Source organism: Podarcis melisellensis (assembly GCF_964234715.1).
Source record: "Podarcis melisellensis genome assembly, chromosome: 17".
Lineage (NCBI taxonomy): Eukaryota > Metazoa > Chordata > Lepidosauria > Squamata > Lacertidae > Podarcis > Podarcis melisellensis.
Window position 1 is genome coordinate 32,081,457 of NC_138534.1, and position 15,367 is coordinate 32,096,823.

Consider the following 15,367-nt stretch of genomic DNA (forward strand, 5'->3'; position numbering starts at 1 on the left):
GACCCCTGACCATTAGGTTCAGTCGTGGCCGACTCTGGGGTTGCGGCGCTCATCTCGCTTTACTGGCCAAAGGAGCCGGCATATAGCTTCTGGGTCACGTGGCCAGCATGACTGAGCCGCTTCTGGCGAACCAGAGCAGCGCATGGAAACGCCGTTTACCTTCCCGCCGGAGTGGTACCTATTTATCTACTTGCACTTGACGTGCTTTCGAACTGCTAGGTTGGCAGGAGCAGGGACCGAGCAACGGGAGCTCACCCCGTCGCGGGGATTTGAACCGCCAACCTTCTGATCAGCAAGTCCTAGGCTCTGTGGCCACCCCAGCCTGTGTCCCACCAAAAAACAAATACAGTGTGCAAAAGTCATGGACTGTGGCTTGCCAGCCCTTTGCTGCTTAGTCCCAGATAGACCACAAAATCTGGGGGGGGGGGGGGTCTGGAGTTCCTGATGGGCTGGTGGATATGGCTGATGGGTCTACATTCAGCCCAGTCAGTTACAACTTATCCAGGCATGACCCAAGATACTCAGTTCCCAAGAATATCCAGCCATTCAAGGTAAGAGATTCCAAGGTGGCTATCAAATTAATCTAAAACAACAACATCAACCCCCAATAATGCTAAAAGAAAGCTGCAGAAAAGAACTCAGGCTCCATCACTTCGTAGTGACATTGGGGAATGACATGGCTAAATACTCCTCCATGCAAAAATAAAAAAGTGTGCATATAGAAAATGATTTGGCATTGGGACAGGTTCTAGCTGACCCTTCTCTCTCCAACGTGCTCATTTTCTTAGGTTGAATTTCCTTTTGCATGGAGTCTCCACCTGCAATCTGAATTAATACAGCTCTGATACAGCTTTACCAACCGGCGATGCCTAAGTGACTGACGAAAAAGGACTCACCCGTAAGAAGGTGTCCAGAGCCCCATTTTCCATGTATTCTGTGATAATCATCATTGGATGTCCTGGGAAGAAAAAAGAAAAGAAAAGAAAATTACTTGTGCTGCCCTCACCTTACTTCCCATCGGCTGGTAGTGGCTCTCTGGGCTTCCCCCCAAAATCCAAATGGAAAAGTCATTTTAACCTTTTGAACACATGAAGCTTCTGGTCGCTCTTGCCCAGTTATTGTCTGCTACGTAGTCCTCCAAGCTCACAGGGCAGGGATGATTTCTATTATTATTATTATTATTATTATTATTATTATTATTATTATTATTATGGAATAAGTATATAAACTTTAGAAGACATCTGAAGGCAGCCCTGCGTAGGAAAGCTTTTTAATGTTGGTGTTTTATTATGTTTTTATGCATGTTGGAAGCCACTCAGAGTGGCTGGGGCAACCCAGTCAGATGGGCAGGGTACAAAAATTATTATTATTATTATTGTCAGGGGTTCAGAAGGAGAGACACAGGAGGGGGAGCAAATGGAGAGTGAGGAGGAGGAGTACGAAGGGGGAGCAGGCAGTGACAGCGGCCAGAGTCACTCCACAAGCCTCTCTAGCGAATCGGAGGACTCACAGAAGGGAGCGCCAATGGCCAGAGCGAGGGGGGTTCCAGGGGGGAAGCCCCAGGAGGGAGGGGCCAGCGGGGAGTCCCTGAGCAGCAGTTGGAAATCAGGACCAACTTCCCCACCAGAGCGCAGTGGGGAGGGGGAGTCCCAGGAGTCGGGACCAGTGCTCTCACCACCAGCGGGAGGAGAGGAGTCAGGTTTGGCAACGCCCACATCAGGAAGCGGGGAAACGGTCAGAAGGAAGGTTACCGGCTGGGCGCGCGCGCCAAGTTCAAATGTACAGGCGAGCGGCACAGCAGGGAGTCCTGACAGGGAGCCAGGTCCTAAAGCCCGCCGGAAGGAAGGGCGAGACTCAGGGGGGTCAGCGTCAGAAGAGTCCAGGAAGGAGGAAACCCCAGGGGGCAGAAGGACCCAGCGAAGAAAGGAGCAGCGCAGGAGGTGGAGCCGGGCTAGGATCTTAAACTGGTGTGGGGTCAGCAGTGAGTCAGAGGGGACTTAGCCGGTCTAGCGTCAAGACGTGGGTCTGCGCGCCCAGAACTTGGAAATAGAGACTAAACTTCAATAAAGACTTTTGTATATAACATCCACTGGGCGTTGGTCCTCTGTGAGCTAGGACTTAGCGGCAGCCCTGACAATTATTATTATTATTCTCATTGGAGATGCCAAGGACTGAATCTGGTAGCTCCCACATGCTGCTCCAGTACCTTCCACAGAAGCCTCACAATCACTGGTGATTCCATGTAGTGCAAACAGTCCCATTCCACCACCAGGCGCTCCTGCCCCATCACGTTACCTTTGAAGGTGACCCGGAAACTACAACTAATCCAGAACGCGGCAGCCAGACTGGTGACTGCGAGCGGCCGCCGAGACCATATAACACCGGTCTTGAAAGACCTACATTGGCTCCCAGTACGTTTCCGAGCACAATTCAAAGTGTTGGTGCTGACCTTTAAAGCCCTAAATGGCCTCGGTCCAGTATATCTGAAGGAGCGTCTCCACCCCCATTGTTCTACCCGGACACTGAGGTCCAGCACCGAGGGCCTTGTGGCAGTTCCCTCACTGCGAGAAGCCAAGTTACAGGGAACCAGGCAGAGGGCCTTCTTGGTAGTGGCGCCCTCCCTGTGGAACGCCCTCCCACCAGATGTCAAAGAGAACAACAACTACCAGGCTTTAGAAGACATCTGAAGGCAGCCCTGTTTAGGGAAGCTTTTAGTGTTTGATGTATTGCAGTATTTTAATATTTTTTTGGAAGCTGCCCAGAGTGGCAGGGGAAGCCCAGCCAGATGGGCGGGGTATAAAAAATAAATTATTATTATTATTATTATTATTATGGCTGAGCCCTTACGTTTTGTAACGACTCCTTCCAAGCGGACAATGTTGGGGTGATTGAACTGGCCCATGATCGTCGCCTCACGCAAGAAGTTCCACCATGTTGAGTCTGAGTAAGTTGACTTCAAGGTCTTGATGGCCACCACGACACGTTCCTTCCCTGGGAAACGCAGGTTCCCACAGTAGACCTCCCCAAACTCGCCTGTGAAGCATTCAGAGGAAAGAAAAAGCGGGTATTAGGGATATAGAAAAAGGGGATCTCCTGACCAGAGAGAGCAGAACCCTCATGATACGCACCTTCACCAATAACAGTCTCCATGGTGACAACAGATGGGTCTAGCTCTTTTGTGAATTCTAGGACTCCCCTGCTGGGATCGTCATAGGGCTGGAGGTCAACGTATGGCTTCAACCAAATCTCATCTGTAATAAAGAGCCATCTGTTAAGTTGTGGGTGAACATATCAGATGACACAGCGATTCTTCAAACAGCTCTTGTTTATTCACAGACCAGAACAGAACTGAACTGAAGGGTTCAGTCAGCCTGCTTATATAGAGCTCCAGTACAACGTAACTGTAACAATTTTCTAAAACTATCCAATCACTGAACGTCACTTTCGATCCCTTATTTGCATAACTATCTACAGTATCCCCCTGCTGGCCCAGGGTGAGAACTTCAGTACATAACACCATCACTGTAAATGATTTCTGCACAAAGGTTTTGCGGCTCTTTCGGTACAGTAAGACACAAGAATTCCCCCAGCCAACATCACAGCGCTAAACGTATTGGCTTGGGAAAGTAAATCTCACTGTGTAAGGTTACAGCCTAAAGCTACTAGAGCAAATGTACTGAAGCTGAAGGAGAACAGGAAAAGTTGCCAAGTTTTAAAAGCACTGAATTTTGCCTGCAAAGGAAGAAACAAAAGCACACTTGGGAGTGTGCTCCTAATTCTTCCTTCGAAGCACCTGCGCCTTGAACTCTCCCATGCCCAATGCCACATGCGACATCAGGTGCTGGAAGGATGAGCATGGATCGCCCAATCTCCTAAGATCTGAGGCCCTAACTAGGCCTGAGTGCTGTGGTTTCCCTATGACCGTGCTAGGAAAAATATAGAAGAGGACTTCAGATGGACAATTGTGGGGGAAACAGAGCCATGGATGAAAAGTAAGGTGGAAATTCGTTCAAGGTTATAGACACAGGGAGAAGTGGGCTGTGGTAGTGGTGGCGGTGGTGAATGAGCAATAATATCCCAGGCTTCTTGCCTGGATATTCAGCTTTAATTTTATTTTAAAGATTTTAGAACAGGGTAGTCCAACAAGCGAGGTCTTATAGTGCGGTCCTCAGCAACATTTGACGCATCCCCAGTCCGTGGCTAGGCTTGGGTAGGAGGCGTGAGGGCTCTGGCAGGATCCTGGAGGGGAGGAGGTAAGTCCTAAGATGCGGAAGACTCTTGTTTGATTCTAAAATTTAATTGTGTTAATTGTGAGATTTATTTTGCAAAACCAGTAAAAATCATTTTTTAAAAAAGAGGGGGCCTGTCGTGTATCGCGTGTGTGTGATGTCACAGTGTGATGTCATGCTGCCTGCAGGAGACCGAGTATTCTGAAGGAGCCAGCTGCTGAAGCTGCAACACGCAATGTGTGTGATGGCACATGCCAGGCCCCCTCAACACTGAGCTGTCCCGGTCTCTTTCCAACAAATATTGAAGAGGCTGAAGACAAAGCGGCCCCTTAGAGTTGGTGGGCCTGAGTGTGAGCTTGTGCTTGGCAATATGTATCTGGACTTCAGACTGAGGGACGTAGCATGGAGGAGGGGAGGAATTTGGAGCAGAAGTACACCTGCTGAGGAAAAGTTAATTATCACTCTCCCTGCACACACAAGCCCCCTAAAAAACCCTGCACTATTGACCATCCCCATCAAAGCGGCTTTTGATATTCTCAAATGCTCGTCTCTTCTCAAATGTTACATGTAGTTTGGGGCTCTGAACTCCTAAGCCTTTCACCTCCTCTGCCTTTCCTGACTCCAGGCACTCACCTCGGTCGTAGCCGGATTGCTTGTGGCATCGCCGGGCTCCGCGTCGGTAAGAGTGCCTAAAACAGATAAGGATAAACTTCAGAACAGAGATGGTATAACCACCCAGAGCACAGAACAAACCAAATAACAATGCCTAGGATTCCCCCCACCCTCGTGAACCGCCATCTCTACCTTCGGCAAACAAGGAGACCGACAACCAGACCGATAAACAGCAGAACTCCAAAGATTATGCTGACAATCACTCCTCCGGAGGGCATCCCAGTGTCTGCAAGAGCAAAACGCAGGTTATAGACACTGGTCCAGCGCCAGGCCACCCTAGCCAGAGCTCACCACTCCTGAAATATATATGGATTTCCATAGGGATTTAGAGTAACTGTATGCATAGGTATGTGAAAGCATGGGATTTGTTTCAACCATATGTAAGGAAAAGTAATGAAGAAGTGCCATTTACGCTTAGAGCCCAATGTCCAATAACGCACCACCTTTGCCTCCGATTTTGCAGAGTACAGACCACAAATTATTTTGTCTATTTTGTGCATATAAATGCTACTTACATGTTTCCTACAATGTATATAAGTGAGATAACCCCATTCCCCCCAGTAGTGATGTATGGAAGTGAAAGCCCCAGTAGTGATGTATGGAGGTGAAAGCTAGACTATAAAGAAGGCTGATTGCCGAAGAATTGATGCTTTTGAATTATGGTGCTGGAGGAGACTCTTGAGAGTCCCATGGACTGCAAGAAGACCAAACCTCTCCATTCTGAAGGAAACCAGCCCTGAGTGCTCACTGGAAGTGTCCACCAGATCATGAATCTGAGGCTGCAATACTTTGGCCACCTCATGAGAGGAGAAGACTCCCTGGAAAAGCCCCTGATGTTGGGAAAGATGGAGGGCACAAGGAGAAGGGGACGACAGAGGATGAGATGGTGGGACAGTGTTCTCAAAGCTACCAGCATGAGTTTGACCAAACTGCGGGAGGCAGTGGAAGACAGGAGTGCCTGGCGTGCTCTGGTCCATGGGGTCACGAAGAGTCGGACACGACAACAACAACAACAACAACAACAACACCATTCCCTAGGCAGGCACGTCAGCCCCAGGCAAACACAATCCTGATACTTTTTGTGCTTTAATATACACAGAAAGTGAATGAGTATTAAACCCCAACGCAAACAGTGAGCACCCTGGATGTTCTCTTGCTGCCCTATTTATCAAAACTCTTTATCTATAAATACCTGATCTGAGAGGTCATTGGAAGGACTTGAGGAGCTGAACTGTTATGAAGTGTATGCTCATGATGTCAATGCCAAATTTATCCCAAATGCTTTCTTCATTATTTACATTGGGTATGGAACCACTAGTAAGTGAGTGGCTTGGCTGGATCCCAATTACACTTTCAGTACTGAGTGCTGTGTGGATAATTTTTTAAAGTGCATTTTGGTCTTTTTTTCGAAACAATGGTTGGCGTTATCCTAAGTTCTGGTTTCCTAAAATGCCTTTGCTGACCTTATTTATCTCATCCAAGGGCCACAGTGGGGAGTGGATGGGTTTCAGAGAAGTTTCATACAGCCATTGTTCTTAGCAGATTTTGTGGCATGTTTATGCCACAGCAAATGTGACAACAGACCCTCTCAGGTGTTAGGACCAGCAGAGAGGGCCCTCTTGGTAGTTCTACTTCCCTCAGAAATTTGGGGGTGTGGTGGCCCAGGATAAAGCATTCTCTGTGACAGCCTCTACATTCCCTGGTCCTGAATGGGGTAACTATGCCCCTGAAGGACCAGGTGCGCAGCCTGGGCGTCATTTTGGACTCACAGCTGTCCATGGAGGCACAGGTTAATTCTGTGTCCAGGGCAGCTGTCTACGAGCTCCACCTGGTACGCAGGCTAAGACCCCACCTGCCCACGGACTGCCTCGCCAGAGTGGTGCATGCTCTAGTTATCTCCCGCTTGGACTACTGCAATGCGCTCTATGCGGGGCTACCTTTGAAGGTGACCCGGAAACTGCAATTAATCCAGAATGCGGCAGCTAGACTGGTGACTGGGAGCAGCCACCGGGACCACATAACACCGGTTCTGAAAGATCTGCATTGGCTCCCAGTACGTTTCCGAGCACAATTCAAAGTGTTGGTGCTGACCTTGAAAGCCCTAAACGGCCTCAGTCCTGTATACCTGAAGGAGCGTCTCCACCCCCATCGTTCAGCCCGGACACTGAGATCCAGCGCCGAGGGCCTTCTGGCGGTTCCCTCATTGCGAGAAGTGAGGGAACCAGACAAAGGGCCTGTTCCACAGGCACCATGCCCACCCTGTGGAACACCCTCCCTTCAGATGTGAAGGAAACAAGCAGCTATCCTATCTTGAAAAGACATCTGAAGGCAGCCCTGTTTCAAGGAAGTTCAAGGAAGTATTTAATGCTGTACTGTTTTTAACACTTGATTGGAAGCCACCCAGAGTGGCTGGGGAAACTCAGCCAGATGGGCAGGGTATATATAATAAATTATTATTATTATTATTATTATTATTATTATTATTATTATTATTATTACATTGTGGAATTCTCTCCCCACAAGAGGTGTGTCTAGCTTCTTTACAGCTTTGGGTGGATGCTGTCAATGTGCCTCTTTATCCTGGCCTCTGATATCTTATCAGCACCCAACCTATTCTTGTGACTTGTCTTAACTGTTTTTTTCTTATGAATTTTAAGTTGTTGTAACCTGCTCTGGGACCTATGGGTGAAGAGAAAGTAATAAATATAGCAACAAGAGACACTAGAAAGCCACAGTAAGAAGGGTTTGCAGGTTCATTTCTCCAGGAGTTTAGGCACATAGACTTGCCCCACACAGTTTATGCATTCATTGCAGAAAGCTGGTGTAACGAAGAGGGGAGCAAATACGACTGCTGCATGAAACAGCTCTCAGTCTCCAAAGGGAAGTTGTTTGCATTTAGTTTTACAATGCAGATCTGAAAGCATTTCTAATTACCATGCCGAAAAACCAAACAGTATATTAGTAAAACAATTTAAAAAGGAAGCTGCGACAGTATCTGGATGCCTCCTAGAAACTTATATATTGAGCACCCATCCTGATTTGTTTGTACAGAGACTATAAGTAAACTGTTATCCTACACTTTATAATGCATTTCCACATCACTTTCCTAACAGAAAAAAGTATGATCTCAAGTGTTTTAGAGCCCATTGAGTAAAAAAGATTGCTACCATATAATGCCTGGAAAAGTTGCAAGCAAGTGTGCGTATGTATGTATGTATGTATGTATGTATGTGTAAGTTTGTTCCATTTTCCTTATCTTCCTTATGAAAATCCACATATACCAGTGGTGTAATGGTAGGTAATGTCACAAACAGCAACTTCAGGGATGGGGTGATTTCCTTTAGAAAAACAGCTTGTAGTGGGTGGAAAATTACCGTAGCTTCCTACACTTGCAACACTGAATTGTTCCTTGCATCTAGTTTAGTCCCAAATCCATTAGCAAGATTCCCTCCTTTACAAACAAAGTGGGGCATCAAGGGGTCTACCTTGTGGAAGAGTGCGGAATTCCTGTTCCTGGGAATATGGCCCAGCTACAGAGTCTGTGATGGAGCGCACGCGCATCAGGTAAGCTGTGTCAGGCTGCAGATTTGCCAAAGTTACTTGGGGTTCCTGGAGGTGCTGGACAGTGTAGTGCTTCTCTTCTCCCTGCAAAACAATTACGCTGTGCTATAGCAAGGGTTAGGGACGTGGGTGGCGCTGTGGGTTAAACCACAGAGCCTAGGACTTGCCGATCAGAAGGTCGGCGGTTCGAATCCCCGCGATGGGGTGAGCTCCTGTTGCTCGGTCCCTGCTCCTGCCAACCTAGCAGTTCGAAAGCATGTCAAAGTGCAAGTAGATAAATAGGTACCACTCCAGCGGGAAGGTAAACGGCGTTTCCATGCGCTGCTCTGGTTCGCCAGAAGTGGCTTAGTCATGCTGACCACATGACCCGGAAGCTGGACGCCGGCTCCCTCGGCCAATAAAGCGAGATGAGCGCCGCAACCCCAGAGTCGGCCACGACTGGACCTAATGGTCAGGGGTCCCTTTACCTTTATAGCAAGGGTTGGGAACCTTTCTGGCCCAGGAGTCAAGATCTTTAGCACCCACCTGTCCATCACCTGAATTCATAATAATGGCATCAGGTGTCTGACAGGTAGGTTATCCCACCCACCTGCCAAAGTTGGTCCATGGGGGTGCGGGGAGAGGTAACAGCCAAGCAGGTCTCAACTCCCCGTGCTTCAGCTGATGTGCAGGGAAGGGAGTTCAATGGTGCTTTCTGAAGGGACCACCTGGGTGAGCAGCTGATCCACCCACATCTCTACCTGCCCCACACCTAACGTCACATATGACATCAGGTGTGGTTTTGGGGGAAACAGCCTGGCAGGCAAAACTGAATCCATGGGCCAGAGGTTCCAAACCCATACGCTATAGGACTTGAACAACTTGTGAAATGGAAGGAGAACATTGATGAAGTTTGCAGGTGTTGAGCAAAGGAAGAGCATCTCTCACCTTCTCAAAGTACATAACCTCGTAGTTCACGGAGCTACGGCTGCGATGTCGTGTCGGTGACCAAGTCACAGAGAGGCTGCTGTCATTTCGCCTTGCCAGGATGAGATCAGTCACCTTGCCAGGGACTGTACATAAAGAGAGGAGAGATGGTCAAAGTGTAACCTGCTCTTTGCAATTCATCCCACACCCCCATTCCCTTAGTGAAAGCTCTGGATCTCATTGCTTTTCCTGACTCTGCCCAGTTAGCAGCAGATTGGCTAAACCTAACAAATTCTGCACAGAGCTTGCCCTTCTCTGAGCCAAAGTAAGGCAGCTGTCTCTAGGGCCACATTTGGGCTGCCATTAGAGCAGCAGACCAGGAGACCCATGGGGCAGAACTTGCTAGCATCCTTCACACATACTTTCGCTCCTATTTGACTTCACTTCCTTCCACTTTTTGGATACTGCTTCTTGTGCACAGAAATGCATTTCTAAGAATGACACAACGCTTAAAGGCATCTTGAGGCACAAGGGTGTGAATTTCCAACATCACTTTTGTTTCTGGGAAGCCCACAGACTTCAGAGAAGAAACCATAATGCTATCTGTGCCACAACCTGCCTTAGATACGTACTGGATTAACTCTGCATTCAAAAAGACCACCTCTCTTTATAAGTTGCTTTCTGCAGCATAAAAATCTGACTCTAAAAACACACACACGTGCACACACACACACACGGTAGAAGGAGCAGTTCATGTGTTTATGATGGCACCAGGGAACTCAAAACAAATTTTGCCATTTTGCCTGGCAACTCTTAGACTGAAGAATCAACTTTCCTTTCACTGATGAATCCACAACAAAGGTTTTGCAGATTAAATACAGTGGTACCTCGGGTTAAGAACTTAATTCGTTCCGGAGGTCCGTTCTTAACCTGAAACTGTTCTTAACCTGAAGCACCACTTTAGCTAATGGGGCCTTCCGCTGCTGCCGTGCCGCCAGCGCGCAATTTCTGTTCTCATTCTGAGGTAAAGTTCTTAACCCGAGGTACTACTTCCGGGTTAGTAACCCAAAGTGTTTGTAACCTGAGGTACCACTGTACACGGTTTGTGATAGTGGCCACCAATGGGGATGGAAAGGCCTGACAGGGATATGGGAAATGATTTTGTTAGCTTGGGTGAACACAAATAAGCTTCTAATTCTGTTGCCTTCATAAAGCAAACAGAACGATAAGAGTTCTGCCAAGAGTGACTAGGATGCATAAGAGGCTGAAGAGCATCTACGTTACAATAATCTGTTTATTAAATTAGTTTTCAGACCAGCGCAACAGGCTTGCTACATCTGCCAAACTTCTCTAGAGACCAGCATTCCACCCCCACCCTAGACAATAAACCACTGAGCTTTAAATACTGGACAAATGTCATATCCGGTACAACAGAGAAATTGTGTTGACAAAATACAGCACCCTGCTCAGCAATTACGTATCTCTCCCCTGAGCACTGCAAATGCTTTACAGTCATTACCTCAACATTCCTTTCACCGGAGGTGGGGAGCCTGTGATAAGATGTTGATGGACTACAACTCCCATCATTCCTGGCTGTTGGCTAAGCTTTCTGGGACTGACTGGAGCCGGAGAGCAGCAGCAATTGGAGCCCCCCCCCATTCTGCCGTACACCAGCCCTTTAAAGCAGGACTATGATTCCCATACTGTCGTGTGGGTAGGGAGCTGAGGCTGACAAAGAGAGTGGGAAGCCTTAGTGCTGCCTAATGTAGACCCTTCAACATTTCTCCGATGAAAATAGGGATGTCCTGTTCCATAACAATAATAACAACCCATCTGACTGGGTTGACCCAGGCACTCTGGGCGGTTTCCAGCATACACAAAAACATAATAAAACATTAAACATTTAAAAACCTCCCTGTACAAGACTGCTTTCAGATGTCTTCTAAAGGTTGTATAATTACTTATCTCCTTAGCTCAGGGGTTGCACAACTCCCATACCCTCCAACATTTCTCTGATGAAAATAGAGGTGTCCCGAGGAAAAGCGGGACATTCTGGGATCAAATCAGAAACCAGGATGGCTTCTGCAAATCTGGGACTGTCTCTGAAAAATAAGGACACTTGCGGAGGGTCTGCTAAAAAGTTCATGGCTGGAACATGAAGAAAGTCAAGGACTCCCTTGCTCACAGCTCATACTTTTAGCCCCTACAGTACCTCAGATTTCGTCAGGATCCAAGCATCTAAGACAGTTATGGCCAAACGGCCTTCCAGCTGTTTTGGGACTTCAATTCCCATCATCCCTGACCACTGGTCCTGTTAGCTAGGGATGATGGGAGTTGTAGGCCAAAAAACAAAGGTTTGGCCATCACTGATCTAAGAACTGTAAATTTGACCCCTGCACACACTCATTTGCAATTAACTAATCAGTGCAGTGTAAGGGGAAATGCAGCTCGGCTGCTGCTACAACTTTTATTTGCTTTGGCTGTGCTCACTTCCTCTTCCCCATATACGTCGCAGCGACTCACCTGCGTGGCCCACCAAAACCCGGACAGGAGAGCTGGTGCTGCTGCTGTGCAAGGTAGGGCTGAGCTCTGACACACCATTATGAGCCCGAACAACGAAGCTGTAATTGGTGAAAGCCTCCAGGCCGCTCACAACCACACTCTGCTGGGTGAGGTCTAGGGCGCCGGGAGAAAAAGTCACGCTGCTCTCGCAAGGTCTGCACTTTGGGGAACTGCAACGCTGGCAGGAGACGCTGTAGGAGAGGTCTTGGCGCCCACCCTGATCCGTGGGTGCCTGCCACGAAAGGGTGACCTCAGTCCCCTCAATAAGCACAGTGACATTGTGAGGAGCCGAAGGGGGGCCTGGAAAGGCAAAAGGAGGCAGCGTGTTAAAAGTACAATCCTGCAAAGAGATTCTAACCCTATCTGTACCTACCGTATTTTTTGCTCTATAAGTCTCACTTTTTCTCTCCTAAAAAGTAAGGGGAAATGTGTGTGCGTCTTACGGAGCGAATACAGGCTGCACAGCTATCCCAGAAGCCAGAACAGCAAGAGGGATTGCTTCTGAGATTCAGAATTTTTTTTTCTTGTTTTCCTCCTCCAAAAACTAGGTGCGTCTTGTGGTCTGGTGCGTCTTATAGAGCAAAAAATACAGTACCTTAAAGCTTATAAATATAGTGCGCTGTAGGGGTCTATCTAGATTTCATTTTCTTTCCTTGCAACTGGGGACAGGTACAGTGGATATAAATATCTTCATTCCAACTTATTATTATTATTTCCATTTCTATACTGCTTTATGTTTTAAATTTTAAAAATCTCAAAGTGGTTTTACAGCACATTAAAACATCAAATGAAACAATCCAGAATAAAACCATTTCAGGCTTCAAGGGAAATGTTTCAGATCCTTCTCTTAAGTGACATTTTGCTTTTCCCATATTTATTTACTTACTTAATGTTTACGGCTGTCCCATGGCAGAAATACTCTAGGAAGGCAGTGTGGTGTAGTGGTTAGTGTGTCGGACTAGGACCGGGGAGATCAGGGTTCAAAATCCCGCTCAGTCATGCAGGTCACTGGGCAGTTCGGAACCTCCAGATCAGTTTGGTCCACAAGGCCGTTTTGGGCAGGCTGCAGCTATCCTGCCATTTGCATGACATCAGGTGCAGGACAGGTAAAGCCACAGCTGCAAAAGAACAACCAGGAGCCTTTGCATGCACTCTTAATTGTTCCTTTACAGCTGCAGCTTGCATTCAGCGCCACTAAAATTTAGAACCGAATGCCACTTGCTCTCCTTTTGGCAGGAATCAGAACCACTCTGGAGCTTTCCTATTTGTTGAGTAGGTGCATTTTTCAAGTAGGTGCGTTCCACCTGCTCATCTGGGGGGCCACAGGACTCCCACCCAGGACTTACGAGTACAAGGAGCAGTTTCGTCCTCAGCGGGAGTCCGAAAGAAGTTTTCGAGGCAGGGGCAGCTTGTGGCAGCAGGAGAACTGGAGAAGCTGTTTGGAGGGCATTTGAGGCACTGGTCGGTCTTCAGCGAGTGACGATAGAACCCTGGCTGACAGGCTGTGGAAAGGAGAAGCAGATTAAGTCCCAAGCAGCTAACTTAAGCGGATGCAAATAACCATACATTTTGGCTATACCCATTTCTTTTAAAATCCAGTTTAGGAATGCAATTATTTAGGAATACAAGCACCCAGCAAGAGGTGCAGAACCTCATCCCTCAAGATGTCACCATACATGGGACATATCTTGTTTCTAACTTCACAGAGGAGTTGGAGATCTTCATTTCTTGTCAAGGAATAACATCATCTCATACTTAAGTCCCCTTTGGATAATTTTCAATATCTATTCACCACCACTTCTCTGCTCTCCCCATACTCTCTTCTTCATGCCTATATTCTCACCAACACCACCCAAAATGGATGGTCTGTCTCCTGCTACACTTTTACCCACCCAATTCTGGCTAGGTTTACACTTGGCTTTGTGCGTTGAGGTAGCAATGGGCTGCCGCTGGGAATTCTCAGCAGGAAGCGGAGCTCTGATTGGCTGGGTGTTGTGCACCAGGAGCCATGTCGGCTTGAGCCAAGCAGGAAGTTGTGGCTTTTAAGTGTCCGGGGGCTCAGGATGCCGTTCCATCAGTAGGTGAGAAACATAGGGAAACTCAGCGTTGGTGGCAAAAATTTGGGCTCCGTTTATGCTACAATTCTGCTGGAGTGCCGGAAAAGCATATAATATGGTACTAGAGGCTAACTAGAGGGCCAAACTAGAAGGGGTTTGTCCTGTAGTTATTGTCAGGAGCTCAGCCTACACTGACAGGGACACATATCCGACTGGCATGTTCGCTCCCTCCTGGTTGATCGTTTGGGAGCTTCAAAAGATTTATTCAGCCCAAACATCACAGAGACCGATGCCAACTGACACCGGCACACTTAAGGATCCACAGAGTTTGCGCATCATGCGTAACAAACCTCAGCAACTCAGCATTTAGGCTAATCTACTTTATTTACATATAAACACACACGGAGCATTGCAACATGGCTCCCTCTCTCTCTAGCATCAGACAGCAAAGAGAATGAACAAAGGACAATAGTCCCACTTCACGGAACACAATAACACAAACATCCTGTTTCCGTCACTTCTCACTCTGTGGAGTCAAAACATATACAGTCACATGATAGATAACAATCCCATGACTGCAATCACAGAGCAGGAATTTTAACAGTTATCCCCTGATGTGCATTTTGAAAATAAAAACAAACACCTTGTGTCTGGTGAGCCACCAAAACAGAACCATCAAGTGTATGCCTGCAACTTTAACAATTTGCCCTTGCCATGGTCTCAGATAGAATTGGGAGTCTCTGCATCTTCCATTTGTAATGGGGATTAGAATTCTTACGGCTGCAAGTACATGCTTGGAAGTTTATGGGTAACGAAACTGCTGAAATCTTAGAAGCCACAGTAGTGGCTGAAAACAATGTCCATTGATTTGGAGGAGTTCTGTTGGAAGCTGGGTTATACCAAATGCAGAGGAAATGAGTAGTGGCACTGACACTTTTCTTGAGGTGATAGATTTAGGATGGATATGGCATTAATCTTGTCTTTGAATCGTGTGCTTAGGATTCTCGCCCCCCCCCCTTTAAAAAGTAAGTGTTGTTAAAGAAGAGGAGAATGATCCATAACAGGACTTCAACCCACCTTACGTCTCTGTGGGAAAGAGGTGGGCTACAAACAGTGTTCAAAACTCCCATTGTTCTAGGTGCATTTTGCGACTGGGGATTTCATTAGCGCGAGCAGTTTCTGAGTTCTGGGTGCAGTACTGCCCCTAAGATTTCAGATTAAAATTGCAGAGTGGAAGGAAAGGAGGACCTTTTTCTGCCTCTCCACTTCCAGCTACTCTCTCAAGACTGGAGAAGAGACCCTCTAAAGAATATTAGGGGGATGGACAGGGGAAGGACCAGACCATCTGAAAAATGAACACAAAATTTTAGCTGCAGTTCA

General features: G+C 47.3%; 2 protein-coding genes across 2 annotated transcripts in view; both read right to left on the reverse strand.

The window, feature by feature from the left end:
• The window catches only part of EPHA1 (EPH receptor A1), an 81,748-nt gene that overhangs the window by 9,101 nt on the left and 57,280 nt on the right, over positions 1-15,367 (reverse strand). Inside the window, exons 5-13 of the mRNA XM_081893917.1 lie at positions 13,277-13,432; positions 11,892-12,230; positions 9,390-9,514; positions 8,387-8,546; positions 5,034-5,127; positions 4,863-4,918; positions 3,129-3,251; positions 2,848-3,033; positions 897-958 (exon numbers count right to left, since the gene is read on the reverse strand). Of these exons, the coding sequence (XP_081750043.1) occupies positions 897-958; positions 2,848-3,033; positions 3,129-3,251; positions 4,863-4,918; positions 5,034-5,127; positions 8,387-8,546; positions 9,390-9,514; positions 11,892-12,230; positions 13,277-13,432 (1,301 nt within the window). The remainder of the gene's footprint in view (positions 1-896; positions 959-2,847; positions 3,034-3,128; positions 3,252-4,862; positions 4,919-5,033; positions 5,128-8,386; positions 8,547-9,389; positions 9,515-11,891; positions 12,231-13,276; positions 13,433-15,367) is intronic.
• LOC309360063 (olfactory receptor 6V1-like) overlaps positions 12,369-15,367 on the reverse strand; it is a 114,108-nt gene continuing 111,109 nt past the window's right edge. The window contains exon 2 of the transcript XR_014163934.1: positions 12,369-12,525. The gene's annotated coding sequence lies outside the window, so the exon portion shown is untranslated. The remainder of the gene's footprint in view (positions 12,526-15,367) is intronic.